At 41.8% G+C, this 20,439-nt stretch overlaps 1 protein-coding gene across 1 annotated transcript in view; it reads right to left on the bottom strand.

The window, feature by feature from the left end:
- PRELID2 (PRELI domain containing 2) overlaps positions 1 to 20,439 on the bottom strand; it is a 121,212-nt gene that overhangs the window by 81,502 nt on the left and 19,271 nt on the right. The window contains exons 2-3 of the mRNA XM_056574891.1: positions 5,206 to 5,263; positions 2,999 to 3,072 (exon numbers count right to left, since the gene is read on the bottom strand). Of these exons, the coding sequence (XP_056430866.1) occupies positions 2,999 to 3,072; positions 5,206 to 5,263 (132 nt within the window). The remainder of the gene's footprint in view (positions 1 to 2,998; positions 3,073 to 5,205; positions 5,264 to 20,439) is intronic.

Here is a 20,439-nt window from a genome sequence, read left to right as displayed (position 1 = left end):
TCCTGAAGAGGTTAAAAGGGTACTCCCGTGGAAAACCTTTTTTTTTTTTTTTTTTTTTTTTTTTTAAATCAACTGGTGCCAGAAAGTTAAACAGATTTGTAAATCACTTCTATTAAAAAAATCTTAATCCTTCCAGTACTTTTTAGGGGCTGTATACTAAAGAGAAATCCAAAAAAGAAATGCATTTTCTCTGATGTCATGACCACAGTGCTCTCTGCTGACCTCTGCTGTCCATTTTAGGAACTGTCCAGAGTAGCATATGTTTGCTATGGGGATTTTCTCCTGCTCTGGACAGTTCCTAAAATGGACAGCAGAGGTCAGCAGAGAGCACTGTGGTCATGACATCAGAGGAAATGCATTTCTTTTTTGGATTTCTCTTTAGTATACAGTCCCTAAAAAGTACTGGAAGGATTAAGATTTTTTTAATATAAGTGATTTACAAATCTGTTTAACTTTCTGGCAAAAGACACACACACACATTATATATATTATTACTTATAATATATTTTATAATTTCTTGTATTAGCACTTTTATAGGATCCTTATTACCAAGGATATCCATAATGTTGAGCTTTTAACACACTTTACCCGAGTGTGTAACAATTAAAGTCCCTATGAAGTCCCAGTGGACAGGAAACATCCTGGGATGTTTATAGGTATATCATTATTCCTCTGCACAATGCATGCACATCACTTCATTCTTTACCAATTTATATATTTCTCAAATAAAATAATCAGACGCTTTGTTACACTGTCTGGATGAAAGGCACTTTCTAAATGCAAATTGTTTCTGTGTATGACCTGATGAAATACGAGATGTGGAAAAAAGAATCTGTATTCATCCTTGTAATTAGACTCGAGGATTAATAGTTAAGCAATGATGAAAGCTGACCGACTGCTGTTGTGCTTGGTATTCATATGCACTCAATGACCTTAACAAATGATAGTGAGGTCATGCAAATGTTTAAAGATTTATGCAAACTGCTTAGTCCCTAGTCTGATTCCCTTTACTGCTAAAAGCTAAGTAAATTATCTGCCCATTCCATGATTCATTTGGAGTTGCTTCCAGCTGGTTATAGCCTATTTAAAAAGATGGATTTCACAAGATCCCCTTTGCCAACTGTTGCATGCAAGACATGGACAGGCAGAACTCGGCAACTGGGGGCAGCACAATTCTCCTACCTTGAAAATCCACTCTCTCTGGACTGATGATGCATGAAAGAAAAAGTCAAACAGAAATTGTATGCCTGCACATTGTATTTTCCATTTTATAGCTTTGCTATTTACACAGGTAAATCTGCTGGTCACCACTACACAACACGTCTAGTACACACATATACGTCTGAAGGTGAAGTTCCAGACGGACTGCTCCTTTTCACTGAGCACATCCCCCAGCGACTACCTGTTATCACTAGGGGGACTGATGCACAGTGATGTCCAATGAAATTTAAAACTATGGGTGAAATTTATCAATGCTTGCATAAACAAGTCATTTTTTTTTGCACTTGCCTTTTTTATTTATTTATTTATTTTTTTTTTTTTAATGCACAACAAAAATTTGAAGTGCCATGCAAAAATCTACAACTTTTTAGTAGATTTTCTTGCATTTTCAAGCCTTGATTAAAGGGGTAATCTGGTGAAAAACTTTTTTTTCCCTAAAATCAACTGGTGCCAGAAAGTTAAACAGATTTGTAAATTACTTCTATTAAAAAATCTCAATCCTTCCTGTACTTATTAGCTGCTGAATACTACAGCGGAAATTCTTTTCTTTTTGAAACACAGAACTGTCTGCTGACATCACGAGCACAGTGCTCTCTGTCCATCTTTAGGAACTGTCCAGGGTAAAAGGAAATCCCCATAGCAAACATATGCTGTTCTGGACAGTTCCTAAAATGGACAGAGATGTCAGCAGAGAGCACTGTGCTCGTGATGTCAGCAGACAGTTCTGTGTTTCAAAAAGAAAAGAATTTCCGCTGTAGTATTCAGCAGCTAATAAGTACAGGAAGGATTAAGATTTTTTAATAGAAGTAATTTACAAATCTGTTTAAAGGGGTTCTCCGGTGCTTACACATCTTATCCCCTATCCAAAGGATAGGGGATAAGATGCCTGATCGCGGGAGTCCCGCAGCTGGGGACGCCCGCGATCACGCACGCGACTCCCCGTTTTAATCAGTCCCCGGATAGGGGATAAGATGAGTAAGCCCCGGAGAACCCCTTTAACTTTCTGGCACCAGTTGATTTAAAAAAAAAAGGGTTTTCACCGGAGTACCCCTTTAAGTCCCCCATATCTGTCTCTTCATGACATTTGAATTATATAGATTTACATAAAAGGCTCTGTGCACTTCTATGGGAGTGCTATTACAAATCTGTATAAAACTGGTAGAGACCATTGACTTTTTCCCTAACAAAATAGCGGCTCTGCAGGCCCAATCTGTTATGGAGAAAATGTGTAAAACTTTTTATAAGATGTTTATAATATATTGTAGTAGTGCTTCCAAATGTATTAGGACTTTAATTTATTTAAAGGGTACCTGCAAAGTTACACTCCGGCCAGTTCTTCACATAGGGTGTAAAGAGACGCAGTTCATGCTGGGTTGTCAGATTGCCAAAGCGAACATATTTCGCTCAGAGAATTCTGTGCACGAGTACTATTATGGTATGCTCACATGTAATGCATAAGCTGACGATTTTATGCTATGTTTAGTTATTTACGGTATTTATATTCATTTACACACATATGCTAACATATCCGCATTAAAAATGGGATTGTGCTCGGAATTCACTGGGTGCCATACGCTTGCCTTGGCAGCTGTACTTCCCATTGTAGAATGCATCTCTTCACTGGTACCCTCTAATGTTTACTATGGACCAAAAGCACACTAGCTTTATACATTTCCCGAGGGAACTAATTCTTTATAAAATTCTCCATATTTTGTACTTAAGTTGTTCACAAGGACGTGCTTGTGGCAAAGATTAGATAGATAGAAAACAGAATTACCTTTCGCAGAAAGGACGGAACGACATTGTTGCAGGTTGCTATTCTTCGCCTATAAACAATGCCTGTTGCTGGATCTGTTTATTTTTTTTTTTTTTTTTTTTAGAGAGAGAGAAATGTAAAGCAGTTAGCATTAAATCTTCTTCCCTATCATCACACATACGATTGCCTTTTACAGAGACACATTGCTTGCTGAAGAACATATATATCTTGATTTCAGAAGTACATTGAAACTTTGTAATAATGTTTGCATCACAATTAGTTATAGTGGGGGTACACTTTCCTCAAGTCTGGGCTCGATTGTCACCAATAAATGGGTGTATATAAAATATATGTAAAAAATCATGTAGATCCAGTGAATTAATGTAAAACAATTATTACAATGATAGTGCTTGTGGTGTCCTTTGTAGGGCCCTTACATCGGACTCCCCACGATAAGCAAGGTAGTGAATGTATAAGATATTCATACAATTAAATAAAATAAGACATATAATATTCAGTGTAAAAACGTGCTGGTATCCCAGTGTGGCAAATAGTCTATAGCGCTTATAGATGTATGCACGGAGATCGTGCCTTGTATGGTTGATTACAAATATCTTATAGACTGAGTAGCGATGTCTCTGTATAGCTCATATGTGGTCAGGATACTGCATGCGGCAGCATGCTTGCTATTGAAAAAGAAGTAGATGAGTACCTCGAAACGCGTCTAGCCTCTATCACCTGTACCCCAGTATTGGCAAGCCCGACGATCTTTACCATCATTCACCTAATTGCAAGAAATTTACCAGAGCACGCTTCTGGGTTGTACACATCCCGCCTGCCAGCGAACGTCTCCCCGGCGAAAACCTTTTTTACGGCAACCAGGCTCCAGGACATTGCTGGTAAGAGGTACAGTGTGCCAAATCCACTCAAAACTTTCCCGGTGCCGCCGGGGTAGAGTGGTCCACATTTGAAGGGCCTCCAGCGCTGCAGAACGCAGCCTCATGCACCCACAGGATTATAATTAAGAGACTATCTATATCCCACTCACCAATCTCTATCCCTGTGCTGCCAGGATAGAGTGGGATACACACAAGAAAACCCCAGCGCCGCAGAGCGCATTGATTTTAACCCCTTACCAACAAGCTGCCGCATGCAGTATCCTGACCAGATACGAGCTATACAGAGACATGGCTACTCAGACTATAAGATATTTGTAATCACTGGGATACCAGCACTTTTTTTATATATAAATTTAATTATAATGTCTATTTAATTTAATTTATTTTATTTAATTGTATGAATATTTTATACATTCACTACCTTGTTTATCGTGGCGAGTCCGATGTAAGGGCCCTACAAAGGACACCACAAGCACTATCATTGTAAAAATAAATTGTTTTAAATTAATTCATTGGATCTACATCATTTTTTACATATATTTTATATACACCCATTTATTGGTGACAATCAAGCCCAGACTTGAGGAAAGTGTACCCCCAGTTTATACAATTGTTCGCAGGTTGTATGGGATACACAACCTTTTTCACACTAGTACTCGTCTGGCAGTAATACTATTGTCCCTATTGTCGGGTTGCAGCTACCTATACACATTTGTGGCTACAATTAGTTATAGACTGGAACCCATATTAAAGGGGTACCCTGCTGGCTCAGCGTTCGGAACATTTTGTTCCAAATGCTTGGAGCGGGCAGCAGGGGGTTCGTGATGTTAAGTCACCCCCCCTCGTGACGTCAAGCCATGCCCCCTCAATGCAAGTCTATGGGAGGGGGTGTGGCATGCCCCCTCCCATAGACTTACATTGAGGGGGTGTGGTGTGACATCACGAGGGGGCGTGGCCATGACATCACGACCCCCGTTCTTAACAAACGCCGGGTGCTGCACAGAGATCATGGGTGCCAGTTGCGGGATCCCCACGATCAGACATCTTATCCCCTATCTTTTGGATAGGGGATAAGATGTCTAGGGGCAGAGTACCCCTTTAATCTTACTTGATCTTCTTTGCCGATCCTATTTAAAAGGACTCCACTCTTTAAGAGCTAGATTAGTTAGAACATGCTATGTATTTTAACTGAAGCTTACAGATCTGCTATACATATGAACTAAAGTTCTAGATGAAATAGCAAATAATACAAATAACGTCCTTGGTGGTCTAGTTATAGTTTGTCTATATAGCTTGCTTGCTGTAGAGTCTACTGATATAAATGCTTACCTATTTGCTCTTCCACAGTTGTGATTGCAGTTACATTTTTCTCTAAAGGGGTAGGATACTAAAAGAATAAAAAGAAGACATTAATAAATAATACACAGTATGGGGGACATTTATCATTGCACTTAGAGCTGTTTTGTTGTCTATATTTGGCGTAGCTTAGGCGAAGTGAGAGTTTTTTGTGCCTTTTGTGTGACACTTCAAATAGACATCCTTCACAATGTTGTATTGCAGAAAACCATTTATCCTTTTCACTACGCAGTGGTCACATATTTATTATTTGCGACTAGTAAAATTAGCACAAAGAGTAAAATCGAGGCACAAATCCACACCATCTAAAAGGAGACCTAAGAAAAACAACAACACTACGGAAATGTACAAAGTACTGGTAACACATCAAATTTATCATTGTTCTTTTGACTTTTTGATAAATTTGTTGTGTGCATGTCAAAACCACTGTCAAAAAAAGGGTGGAGAAACACAACTACACTAGACTCCTTTGATAACCGTCAGCCTATGAGTCTAGCTGGATGCAGCCTATTAGTCTAACTGGCATATGTATTCACATAGGGGGAGTTTTGTCAAAACCTGTGCAGAGGAAAAATGTGGACCAGTTTCCCATAGCAACCAATCAGATCACTTCTTTAATTTTATTTTTATTTTTAAAGGCAACTAAAATATGAAAGAAGAAATCTTATTGGTTGCTATGGGCAACTTGTCCGTTTTCCCTCTGCACAGGTTTTGAGAAAGTAGTAGGCTCCCCATATTGTGCGGAACGGCCTCAATGAAGAGAAGCACTATACTTTGGTGCAAGGTGCAAAGAAAGAGCAGAGGTGTAGCAACCAGATTCACTCGTTTTTTTCACTCACCCTTACGCTACCATCTCACATAGTAGTAGATTTACTGCTGCAAGTGTACCAGATTTTGGGGGCAATTTTCACCAAAACCTGGCGCACATCTCTTGTAATGCAGTCATTATTTGTTTGAGAAACTTTTGCACCTTTTTGCTCCAAATATTGCACCAACATTTTGGCACAAAGTAAGCCAACTAATAAGTGAACCAGACCGTCTAAAGATGGTCAGATTTATAAGACAGTCTGAGAAACAAGTATACCGTAACTTAGTATTACACATTAGTAGAACTGCATTGTAGTCTTGCTGTGGCCTTTAACTTGGCTTCTTAAAAAGGCATTAATTTTATTTTTTTTTAGACATTTTTTGACATGCATTCTTTGACATCATATAAAAGTCCCATGGAGCATCTAAAAAAGGCTGTCTGTTGCCCACAGCACAGATCTCACTTTTCAAGAGCACTATATATCATGGATGTTGAGCGGTGATTGGTTGCTATGGGCAACAGAGAGAACATTTCCTTTAGGCAGCTTCATAAATCTTCTACATGCCCAGAGCATAAATTTTAAAAGGGCTACTAAACAACTTCACCATGTAGCCATGCTATTTATAGTCTAAGAGAGTGTCAGAGACAGCCAATCACAGTGCTCCGTACACTACTGGCACTCCCATAGACAATGAATGGTTCTGTGACACCACTTGTCACTTTATTCAAAACTAAGGTTTAGGTGCCATTTTTGAGATTCCCTGTGATCATATATCCCCCTCAATCCAACACTTATCCCCTATTCTGTAAATGTGGATAAGTGATAACTTTTTTAGCAAATAAATAAATAAAAATATGCCATTTTTCTAAATAAAAATGCTGTATGTGAAACCCATAATGTATCCATTAAAGAGCTGTATTATAAAACGTAGTCACTAAATATAAAAAAAAAAACTAAAATACATAGATTGCTACTAGATCCACAGATACAAATTCTATCAGCATACTATCATGAATGCATTCATTGTTATGAAGATGTCCAAGAGTCTGCTGGGCTGTTATTGTATTGTATACCTGAGGGGATTTGTCTGTGATGATTGATTGAACACATTTTAGAGAGAATCTGACAGCAGCCTTGAAAACCATGAAACAAACTGCACATGGGAACACGAGAAGCCACGATTATCTGTTCTCATTGTAAGTATGTGACATGAGCGAGTAATAGAACTTACATCCATAATACTGGGTGTGATTAATACAATGATCAATGCTGCAGACATGAGCGGCAACCCATTTCTTCAGAGCTGGAGATGATGAAGTTCCCTATGACAGAATTGTGAATAAAGGCGGGTCCCCTCCTCTCTGATCTACTAGCCGCTGCACAGAGCGTCTCCCACTCTAGAGGGGGCCATACCTACATTTCCCATAAATCAATAATGCTGGAACAAATTTTCTTAGAACTCTGCTTAATCTTCTTCCCTATGAAATGTATGAATATAATGACAATTGGGTATTCTTATACCAGTTATCAGTAAAGAATGTCTCTGACCCTGCCCCAGCAAAGATGACCATGCAGTGCACAACCACTATTCTACTATTATGGTTTACACATACAGGGGGACATGTATCATTATTTGTGTATGGTAGAAGCAGTTTTCCCCTTTTCCCGAATTCTAAATTATGTGCAGAAGCTCTAAATTTATCAATCAAGTGCAATGAGCTTCATATATTGCGGGTAAATATAGTAATCTCCTCAATCCACTCTTTGGAAAATAGAATCGATGATTTAGAGCATCTTGCTACGTTAAGTCCAAGATGGCTTATATTTGCGCAAAAAAAAACAGCTCTTGCGGCAAAATTTTTGGTGTAAAGGAAAAGTACGCAGTTAATAAATCCATGTGTACTATAGATGTCACTCCAAGGTATCCCGATTCAGCCACATCTGGAGGACATGCTCTACCAAAACGTGCGCAAAAAAATGCGCAAAAAAAGGGCTAGCGCAAAATTTTGCGCAAAAAAATACACACAAAACAGGGGTAAAATCTTTGATACATGTCCCCCACAGAATCCACTGCAGATTATAGGGAGGATTTATCAAAACCTGTGTAGAAGAAGAGTGGTGCAGTTTGTTTCCCAACCAGGGTACCTACAGGTGTTTCAAAACTACAACTCCCATCATGCCCGGACAGCCTTTGTCTGTCCGGCCATGCTGGGAGTTGTAGTTTTGCAACATCTGGAGGCACCCTGGTTGGGAAACACTGGTCTAGAACCCTTCTTTTTCATTATCAGAGGCCTTTCTAAAAATAAAAGCAGCAATCTGCTTAATGCTTATGATGAAATATAAAATCCCATCCCTTCCCCAATATCGCGCCACACCCCTACCCCTTAATTCCCTGGTTGAACTTGATGGACATATGTCTTTTTTCGACCGTACTAACTATGTAACTATGTAACTATGTAATCTGATTAGGTGCTATAGGCACACAGGTTTTCATAAATTTCCACCTACTCTTTGCAGGTGATGGGCTTCATGCACTTAGGCTATGTTCATACATAGCGGTCTCAAACTCCCGGCCCATAGGCCGCAACAAAATTTTGTGGCCCGCACCAAGGATGTGTAATTTGTATCGCCCGACACATGCAGTTCCGGGTGCCGGGCATGTGATTTCTTCAGGCATTTAGCCCTGCTTCGGGCAGGCAGCGCTAAATGCCAGAAGACTTCACACAAGACTTGATGGAGGCACATCCCCATCCCCTGTGTGTGTGTGTCTGGCCGGTCTTCATCTGCGTCAGCGCTGCCACCAACACACACACACCCCTCCCCCGGTTTTCATCTGCGTCCACGATCAAAAAACCCCGCCCCGTCCAATAGAGCCCATTACCCTCACTTACTCCTCTGAACAATGGAGCTCATTTCCTGCAATGAATTAGGACAGATGGTAAACCAGGGATTGAAGTGCACAGCTGTGCTTATCGCTTTTGACATGTCAAACATTTTTATATAAAATATATGCACACAGGCATATTTGTGTAATATCATAAATGACAGTATTCCTATCAAACCATACAAATATGTAATGTCAATTATGGTAAATGGCATAAAGAGTTAAAGAAAAAAGGACATGTTTTTTAATGCATACATATTTAAAGGGGTATTCCAGGCAAAACCTTTTTATATATATGTATATATATATGTATATATATATATATATATATATATATATATATATATATATATATCTCAACTGGCTCCGGAAAGTTTAACAGATTTGTAAATTACTTCTATTAAAAAATCTTAATCCTTCCAATAGTTATTAGCTTCTGAAGTTTTCTAACTGCTCAATGATGATACTCTCTCCAAAGGAAACAGCAGCAATCGCCAGGTCCAGTGTAGTAGCAAACTGATGTTTATTGCATCAATAACAGCAACGTTTCGTCTAAAAGTGAGCCTTTCTCAAGCATGCTTGAGAAAGGCTCTCTTTTAGCCGAAACGTTGCTGTTATTGATGCAATAAACATCAGTTTGCTACTACACTGGACCTGGCGATTGCTGCTGTTTCCTTTTGAGAGAGTGTGAAGTGTACCCGTCTTTGGCGTTCGGGTGGATTACGGGCACATCCCCAGTGGTCATCCAGTGCTGGCTCCCTTTGTGTTTTTGCTCAATGATGATGTCACGTCCCGGGAGCTGTGCATGATGGGAGAATATCCCCATAGTGACGTGAGTCACCAGAGAACAGTTAGACAGAAAACAACAACTCAACTTCAGAAGCTAATAACTATTGGAAGGATTAAGATTTTTTAATAGAAGTAATTTACAAATCTGTTTAACTTTCCGGAGCCAGTTGATATATAAAAAAGTTTTGGCCTGGAATACCCCTTTAACTTACACAAGCCCCAAAATTATACAATACCATAAAATAGTTTTTTTGGTTTGAGGCTGCCAAAAATGGGGGGAAAAAAAAAATATAGCCACCTGCTCCAATCTCCTACCACATCCATCAGAAGTGATGTGTGAGGAGATCAAGGTAGTTATCTCATCTTTATGGCATCTTCAACCTGTACACAACAATTTAGTGCAAACCCCTTTGAGCCCAAAACTGGCTTGGTCCTTAAGATTAGACACAAACTAGGATTTTTTTTTTTTTTTTAAAGAAATAAGTACACTTACTTACAGGATATGTAAAAGGTTAACTGACCTCCTGTCCCGACCTCCCATCCCGTCCTGTAATATGTGTACCAGGTATTGAAATATCTTCAGCCGTACGGAAGTTATGTGGGAACAGACATTTCCCCTTGATTTGCATGGGACTTTAAAGGAGTAGTCCAGTGGTGACCCAGTGGGGAACACATATCCTAAGGCTAGGGGATAAGTTGCAGATCGCGGGGGGTCCGACCGCTGGGGCCCCCTGCGATCTCCTGTACGGGGCCCCGACAGCCCGCGGGAAGGGGGCGTGTCAACCTCCGCACGAAGCGCCGGCCGACACGCCCCCTCAATACAACTCTATGGCAGAGCCGAAGCGCTGCCTTCGGCAATCTCCGGCTCTGCCATAGAGATGTATTGAGGGGGCGTGTCGGCCGCCGCTTCGTGCGGGGGTCGACACCCGCTATCTGGCCGGAGAGCCGGGGCCCCGTACAGAGAGATCGCAGGGGGCCCCAGCGGTCGGACCCCCCGCGATCTCAAACTTATCCCCTATTCTTAGGATAGGGGATACGTTTTTCACCACGGGACTACCCCTTTAACCCCTTAAGGACCGGGGGTTTTTCCGTTTTTGCATTTTCGTTTTTTGCTCCTTGCCTTTAAAAAATCATAACTCTTTCAATTTTGCACCTAAAAATCCATATGATGGCTTATTTTTTGCACCACCAATTCTACTTTGTAATGACGTCAGTCATTGTGCCCAAAAATCTACGGTGAAACGGGAAAAAAAATCATTGTGAGACAAAATTGAAAAAAAAAAACGCCATTTTGTAACTTTTGGGGGCTTCCGTTTCTACGTAGTACATTTTTCGGTAAAAATGACACCTTACCTTTATTCTGTAGGTCCATATGATTAAAATGATACCCTACTTATACAGGTTTGAATTTGTCGCACTTCTGGAAAAAATCATAACTTCATGCAGAAAAATTTATACGTTTAAAATTGTCATCTTCTGACCTCTATAACTTTTTTATTTTTCCGTGTATGGGGCGGTATGAGGGCTCATTTTTTGCGCCGTGATCTGAAGTTTTTAACGGTATCATTTTTGCATTGATAGGACTTATTGATCGCTTTTTATTCATTTTTTCATGATATAAAAAGTGACCAAAAATGCACTATTTTGGACTTTGGAATTTTTTTGCGCGCACGCCATTGACCGTGCGGTTTAATTAACGATATATTTTTATAATTCGGACATTTCCGCACGCGGCGATACCATTTATGTTTATTTTTATTTACACTGTGTTTTTTCTTTTATGGGAAAAGGGGGGTGATTCAAACTTTTAATAGGGAAGGGGTTAAATGATGTTTATTCACTTTTTTTTTGCACTTTTTTTTTGCAGTGTTATAGGTCCCATAGGGACCTATAACACTGCACACATTGATCTTTTACATTGATCACTGGTTTCTCATAAGAAACCAGTGATCGATGATTCTGCCGCATGACTGCTCATGCCTGGATCTCAGGCACTGAGCAGTCATTCGGCGATCGGACAGCGAGGAGGCAGGTAGGGGCCCTCCCGCTGTCCTGTCAGCTGTTCGGGATGCCGCGATTTCACCGCGGCTATCCCGAACATCCCACTGAGCTAGCCGGCATGCTTTCGGTTTCACTTTAGACGCGGCGTTCAACTTTGAACGCCGCGTCTAAAGGGTTAATAGCGCGCGGCACAGCGATCAATGCCGCGCGCTATTAGCCACGGGTCCCGGCCGTTGTTAGAGGCCGGGCCCGAACCGCTATGACGCGGGGCCACGCCGTGGCCCCGCGTTATAGATCGGGAGTGGACACATGACGTTCCAGTACGTCATGTGTCCTTAAGGGGTTAAACAAAAACCCCGACCCTCACAAATGGGGATAGTTAAGGGTTAAATTAAATATCCTATATTTTATGTGGACATAGAAGTAACATGTGACCAAGTATTATCAAAATATTTCCAGCCGTTTGAAAGTTATGTAGTAACATATATTTACCATAGACTTGTATGGGACTTTAAACAAAAACCCTGACCCTGGCAAATGGGGGTGAGTAAGGGTTAAATCACCTATCCTATGTTTGTTGTTGACATATAAGTAACGTGTGCCAAGTTTCATGTTAATATCTTTAGCCGTTTGGACGTGATGCTGGAATATACACACACATTGAGGGAGATTTATCAAAACCTGTGTAAAGGAAATGTTGCCCAGTTGCCCATAGCAAGCAATCAGATTCCTTCTTTCATTTTGCAGAGGCCTTGTTAAAAATGAAAGAAGCGAGCTGATTGGCTGCTATGGGTACCTGGGCAACTCTTCCTCTGCATAGGTTTTGATAAATCTCCCCCATTGAGATATATAACAAAATGTTGACATACCATAGAGACCAATAACAAAAATGAACCGGAAGAAACGTGTGGCTAAGCAATTTTCTCTCCTCACTGCAAGTGGAGGATTCTATGGAGCCAGTCTCCTGAAGTGAGGAGAGAAAAGGGCTCAGCTGCATGCTTCTGTTGGATTGCTATAGTGACAATGGGGGGGGGGGGGGGGGTCAGACCCTGACCGATTAAAAAGATCACACCTCAACGACATTTTTTTTATGATAGCAACAATTTAAATTATTACAGTTACACAAATGTATGACATATATGCTACTTGTATGGGGGAACCATAGGATTAACAGTGAATAGGAGAGAAGTGTTGCCTGGGAGTAATTCCCTTTATAAATATATTGGGGGAGATTTATCAAAACCTGTGCAGAGGAAGAGGGGTGCAGTCGCCCATAGCAACCAATCAGATTGCTTCTTTCATTTTCCACAGGCCTCTTTATGATAACATATCTTAAAATAGGTTTATGAAAGATCACATTCAAGTACTAAATAAGGCAAAACCTGCAAAAAATCCTAGCAAGTAACAACCTCCTTATAGCATTACCGGCCCAAAAAATGGGGATGTCCTATACAAGATTGGTTTTTGGTATGACACTTCTTTACTCATCAGACTGCTAAACCTGTTACTTCCCAACAAGTTGGTGTTGTGTATTGCTGCCAAAAATAGCATAGGGATTAAAGCAAGCTTTGCAGAGGGTCTTCTTTTTTCACAGCAAACATGATTAAGATTGAAATAGCTTTTACATGCAAAAATACTCTGTAAGAGCTCAAAATGGAATACATCACTCATTGCTGCAAATATATTTTATATTTTTCATGAGAATAGTTTTAGCTGGAATTTGTCAGACTTACAATGGGTACAGTGACACCTAATGTTGACAGGGAAAATAGCATGAAGTTAAAAAGAGAAACAAATCGAATGTGTAGTATAAAAAAAAGAAAGGAAAAATGAAATACAGGGAATGCACTCAGATTCAATATCAAAAGGAGTGTTTGCTGAAATAATGAAAAGATACAACCATCTGTGTCTTTTCCCCCCAACAATCTACAATCTAAATATTTTGGTTTCAGTTTGGCACTGTGTCTTAGGGCTCTTTTGATCACTGAAAACAATCTCGGACACCCGTGATTAGAGATGAGCGAAGTTACAGTGATTCTATTTATCCCGAACCTTGCGGCTCGGCGTTTGCGGACTTTAGCCTGCATAAATTAGTTCAGCTTTCAGGTGCTCCGGTGGGCTGGAAAAGGTGGATACAGTCCTAGGAGACTCTCTTAGGAGTACCCCTTTAAGCGTGATCATCGCGCTATTAAGAGTTTTGTGGCTGATTCAGAGCACAGACGGGTTTGAGCAAATAAAGGCAAATTGAGGAACATTTCTGCCAGATCCATGTATCGGAATCAAGAGAGCAGCTGCTAAAAGACCATTACATAGCAGCAAACAGATATTTGAAGCTGCTGGTGCCTCTGGAGTCCCACGGACATCAAGGTGTAGAGTCCTCCAGAGTCTTGCAACTGTGCATAAACCTTCTATTCAGCCACCACTAACCAATGCTCACAAGCAGAAACGGCTGCATTGGGCAGAAAAATACATGAAGACTAATTTTCAAACAGTCCTGTTTACTGATGAATGCCGTGCAACCATGGATGGTCCAGATGGATGGAATAGTGGATGATTGGTGGACGGCCACCCTGTTCCAACAAGGCTGTGACATCAGCAAGGCGGTGGTGGAGTCATGTTTTGGGACAGAATCATGGGAAGAGAGCTGCCCCTTTAGGGTCCCTGAAGGTGTAAAGATGACCTCTGCAAAGTACGTGGAGTTTCTGAATGACCACTTTCTTCCCTAGTACAGAAGGAAGAACTATGCTTTCCGTAATAAAATCATCTCCATGCATGACAATGCACCATCTCATGCTGCATAGAATACCTCTGCATCAATGGCGGCTATGGGGGCAAGGTAATTGCTGATACCGATAATGTCCAGAAGCGTGAATATCGGCCGATCAGTCGATCCCTACTATTGAGAACCTTTGGAGCATCCTCAAGCAAAAGATCTATGAGGATGGGAGGCAGTTTACATCCAAACAGCAGCTCTGGGAGGCTATTCTAACATCTTGCAAACAAATTCAAGCAGAAACTGTCCAAAAAACTGACAAGTTCAATGGATGCAAGACTTGTGAAGCTGCTATCAAATAAAGGGATCTATGTTAAAATCTAACTTGACCTGTTAATGTTTAAAAGTTAAAATGTTGTAAAAAGTTTGATTGAAATAGCTTTTGATTTCAGTAAATATGCTGCAAACACAACAAATGACAATTTTCAGTTCTGTACAACCTATAAAGTGTTTTGAAACTTACTGTGCGTAATGAAGCTTGAGAAAGGGGGCATAGCCCCTGAAAAGTTTCAGACTTTCTATCAGACCTGCAGTGAATGGAGACGGCTGTAAATGAAAGCTCTGGTGCAGGAGCACATGGAATCCTAAGAAGCATGTAATGTCTCCCTATAACATGTAGCGGACGCTTTGACTCCCTTGGGTGATTATAACATGTTGGATTCTTGTATGTTGATGAATCTTATATAAAGAAAGAAGAATTGTTGCATTTGAAAAAGCATATGTGTATTTTTTTTTTTAGACTGTATACTGTGTGGTAGCACCAGGAGTTTTGTAACCTTACCCAAGGATGTAATATAGATATGTTCTGCTGCAATGTGCCAGCTGTATTTGTACAGTCAGTTGTAAAACAATAAAATTGGTTTCCTTATTAACATTTACTACCTGCTTACAGGTTAGATGATGAAGATGAGCTCAGCAGGAGCAGTTTGTAGTATTGGACACGTGCATGAATAGCCAAGCTTATAGGTTGTGGTCAGACCACACTGACATGACAATTGTATTTTGCCTTCAAAAGAGTTAATAGACAATTGTGGGAATGCTCCTTAAAGTGTACCTGTAGTTAACAAAAACGTTTTAGATCATGTAGATAATACCATTACTGTATATGTATATCTGTAATATACATTGGTTAAAAATGTGTATATTTTTGGTACCTACAGCTATTGCTTGTGTGTGTCTATATGAAGAGTCTAAATAAATGTGTAATACGTGTAATGTCTAAGTATGGGGGGACAAGCAGGGCTCTGTGCGGCGAGGACAAGCAGGGCTCTGTGCGGCGAGGACAAGCAGGGCTCTGTGCGGCGAGGACAAGCAGGGCTCTGTGCGGCGAGGACAAGCAGGGCTCTGTGCGGCGAGGACAAGCAGGGCTCTGTGCGGCGAGGACAAGCAGGGCTCTGTGCGGCGAGGACAAGCAGGGCTCTGTGCGGCGAGGACAAGCAGGGCTCTGTGCGGCGAGGACAAGCAGGGCTCTGTGCGGCGAGGACAAGCAGGGCTCTGTGCGGCGAGGACAAGCAGGGCTCTGTGCGGCGAGGACAAGCAGGGCTCTGTGCGGCGAGGACAAGCAGGGCTCTGTCTGTGCGGCGAGGACAAGCAGGGCTCTGTCTGTGCGGCGAGGACAAGCAGGGCTCTGTCTGTGCGGCGAGGACAAGCAGGGCTCTGTCTGTGCGGCGAGGACAAGCAGGGCTCTGTCTGTGCGGCGAGGACAAGCAGGGCTCTGTCTGTGCGGCGAGGACAAGCAGGGCTCTGTCTGTGCGGCGAGGACAAGCAGGGCTCTGTCTGTGCGGCGAGGACAAGCAGGGCTCTGTCTGTGCGGCGAGGACAAGCAGGGCTCTGTCTGTGCGGCGAGGACAAGCAGGGCTCTGTCTGTGCGGCGAGGACAAGCAGGGCTCTGTCTGTGCGGCGAGGACAAGCAGGGCTCTGTCTGTGCGGCGAGGACAAGCAGGGCTCTGTCTGTGCGGCGAGGACAAGCAGGGCTCTGTCTGTGCGGCGAGGACAAGCAGGGCTCTGTCTGTGCGGCGAGGACAAGCAGGGCTCTGTCTGTGCGGCGAGGACAAGCAGGGCTCTGTCTGTGCGGCGAGGACAAGCAGGGCTCTGTCTGTGCGGCGAGGACAAGCAGGGCTCTGTCTGTGCGGCGAGGACAAGCAGGGCTCTGTCTGTGCGGCGAGGACAAGCAGGGCTCTGTGCGGCGAGGACAAGCAGGGCTCTGTGCGGCGAGGACAAGCAGGGCTCTGTGCGGCGAGGACAAGCAGGGCTCTGTGCACCGAGGACAAGCAGGGCTCTGTGCACCGAGGACAAGCAGGGCTCTGTGCACCGAGGACAAGCAGGGCTCTGTGCACCGAGGACAAGCAGGGCTCTGTGCACCGAGGACAAGCAGGGCTCTGTGCACCGAGGACAAGCAGGGCTCTGTGCACCGAGGACAAGCAGGAGCATGCACAGAGCCCTGCTTGACCCGCCCTCACTTCCTGTATTTTGACTCCTCATAGACACACACAGGGAATAGCTGCAGGGAAAGCATTTTTTCACCCAAAAATATTAAAAAAATTAATCAATGTATAGTACAAATATGCAAATAATAGTTTTATGTACATTATTACAAAAATGTGGTTAACAACAGGTATACTTTATGGAGAACCATTGGAGTCTGCCAATTATATCTACACATCCTCAGTTTGACTAAGTCTTATAAATAAGGCCATTAAAGAGGCAGAGTATCTTAGGGAGGTTTTCTTTGTGGACCAGGTCAGTTGCAGAGAACTTTAATATATGGAAACTCTCATGACACCCAGTTACATGCTGGCCCATAATAACTGGCTTTGACCCTATGAACCTTTTAATAATAATAATAGGTTCTACAGCATGTCTTTTGACTTTGTTCTTATTACTTTCTCCTGGCAGTGTCAGTGCTGGGGACACAGTGTCACAACTCACAAGCGTTGCGTAATTTGAGCCTCAGTAGAATAAGTATTTTTGGGCTAACTACTAACAATCTAATGTATTGAAATTGTCATGGAGGGCTTCTTATATGGTATTCTGTCAAAAATGAGCAGGTACATATGTTTATTTCTTCAAAACTACTGAATAATAAGACTATTTATAAATAAACGACTTTTTGGAAAATTATTTATTTTCCCATTTTCATTTGACTATTCACATAAATATTAAGAATGTCTGTTTGTCCACAAGTAACTGGAACAGAGGAAACCGGCTCATGGTTTCTTGCTTCTGCAGCTCGATTTTCACCTTTGCTGTGTAGAAAGGTACAGGATGAGCAGAGTCATTGCATCAACATTTGGATTGTGAGTGACAGCTCTATTGTACTGAAGGGTTAAAAAAAAAATAAAAAATAAAAAAAAAGGAGGATAATACACTACATTGCACACATAGATAGGACTGTATGCATCCCTTTTGTCACTTCTAGGTCTCTGGGGAAAAAGGTTGTACTCCATCTCTGCATGGAAACTGTGGTCTATTATATTTAAAATAATTATTTTTAGGTTGCTCTTATATGCTGCGCTAGTGGCAAGTGCTCAGGCTGCACCTATCACTTTTTGCAGCACTAAGGCCAGGCCCTGCCTGCACTTATAAGAATCCCAATCGCTAGCCATGCTAAATGTTGCCAGGCTGGGGTAAAAAAAAAATGAATTAAAAAGTATACTCATCAGCCCCAACCTGTTGCCGCTATTGTTCCAACAGGGTCCACAGTACTTTCTGTTATAGACCAGTATTCCCCAACTCGTAGCTCTCCAGTTGTTGTAAGACTAGAACGTCCATTATTATAGGAATTACAGTGAAGAGCCGCTGTAAAGGCAAAACTGGTCAATGCAGACAATAGGGAAGTCAACAAAAGTAGCTTACATCTAATTAAACAACCGATAATGGGGAATATAAAAGAAAGTTTTATATCTTGCTGGGGCTAATGTTTAAAAAAAAAAGTATACTTATCTAGCCCAGTCCCTGCATAACTCTCATTGTGGCTCCTTCTGGTCACCAGCTGCTTGTCTCTTCTTAGTGCTTTTTTCTGCTCCCAGCCAATCCCCGCCAGAGACAGGACACCACTGTGGCCAATGACTGGTTAAGTAGGCAGGTTCTGCTAAGATCTCATCTTGGAGGGAAAAAAAAAGCAGGGGGCCAAAAAAGCTACAATCTGAGCTGCAGGTGACTGGGGTAGGTAACGATCACTATTTCTTTTACCCCAGCAACATATACATTTTCTTATACTGGAATACCCCTTTAAAGACATTCCCATTTAAACTCTAAATTACTAAACCCAATCCTCCCCAGCTGCAAAAAAAACTACAGCTCAATAACTTCTTTAGCCAAATGTGTTTTGCATGACTAAAGCAAGGCTTCGCTGTAAGGAGGGATGGTAATGCTTGCCTCTCACCACCACTTTACTTGAACAGCATTTGGCAGTCTAGTCAGTCCCCTGAATAGCAGTTAGTACTTAAAATGATATCACTTATGTATCAAATGCCATCTTGTTAGCCCGAGGGCTATAACAACAAAATCAACAGTTTCCTGCCCTGCTGGCAGAGAACAGTAAATGGCAGAACACTACATACACACATACATACAGTACTTATATTACAAAACGCTTAAGACTGACGACTATCTAGCCTGCTCTTATACAGTGATCCCTCAACTTACAATGGCCTCAACATACAATAGTTTCAATATACAATGGTCTATTCTGGACCATTGTAAGTTGAAACCAGACTCAACATACAATGCTATGACAGTCCAGATCTGTGAAACGTGTCAATGGCTGGAAGAACCGACCAATCAGAATGGGGATTTCACTGGTAAAACCCCGGTATTACTGAAGCGTATGCACTGACGGGGTGTCTGGTAGCGCCCCCTACAGTACAGGGTGGTGTTACATCTTCTGTACTCTTTACCTGTGCCAGGGTTAGCTGCTCCTTTGGACACCAGGTGAGGGCGGCTCCATTTTCCTTTTTTTAGGACGCTGTGTGTTCTGTACAGGACCCTGAAGAAGCTCCTGTCCTCTACATAGACCAGTGTTTTCCCAAGCAGGGTACCCCCAGCTGTTGCAAAACTACAACTCCCAGCATGCCCGGACAGCCTTTGGCTGTCCGGGCATGCTGGGAGTTGTAGTTTTGCAACAGCTGGAGGCTCCCTGCTTGGAAAACACTGACATAGACAGTGATTTATGGCTCCCAGCAGATCTTTCTTACTTTTATATGTAAGGATTTGCTTTATCTATATTAGTTATCTACTTATTTTTCTTTAATCCTCACTTTTTCCTATTTTTGGATGACATTTTGGTGCCTTTAGAACCAATTACCAGGTTTCCATAGAGTTATGGTCTCAACATACAATGGTCGTCCTGGAACCAATTAATATTGTAACTTGAGGGACCACTGTATTACTGTCATTTTGTTGTAGGATTGCTATATGGCTATTCCAGGTATGTTTTCTTTTACTGCTGGAAGTACGCTCTAAGTACCTTTTACTCTGTCAGTAAAATAATTTTTTCCCCCCATTGCTTCTGACCTTCCCCTCAGATTGTGCCCACTTGGTCTTGTATTTAGTTTATTATTAAATACACTTCCCTCCTGAACCTTATTTAAGCCTTTAACATATTAAAAGGTTTTGATCAAGCCACCCTCCTTTTTTTTTTTTCTTTCCTCCAGGCTATAAAGGTTCAGCAATCGACAAAGCTTTGACTAATGTCAATGTTTGGAGAATTATTACTTTGGCTTTGTGTGCCTGCTGTAATTTGTCTTGGCTGTAAGTTCTCGCATGTAGTAAGCGTTCCTCCCCACAGCTCTGAGCATTATGAGAGAAGTGCAGATTGGAACTGGATTGCTGCAGAAAGCTCCCTCTAGAAGGGCTGAAAATAATGGCCTGGGGATCATGCCATTGGAAGAGCGTCTATTGTGCTTATTTGCAGGATGACGCATTCACCTGGAGAAAATTAAGTACTTCAC

Source organism: Hyla sarda, chromosome 4 (assembly GCF_029499605.1).
Source record: "Hyla sarda isolate aHylSar1 chromosome 4, aHylSar1.hap1, whole genome shotgun sequence".
Taxonomy (NCBI): Eukaryota; Metazoa; Chordata; class Amphibia; order Anura; family Hylidae; genus Hyla; species Hyla sarda.
This window is presented reverse-complemented; position numbering and strand designations above follow the sequence as displayed.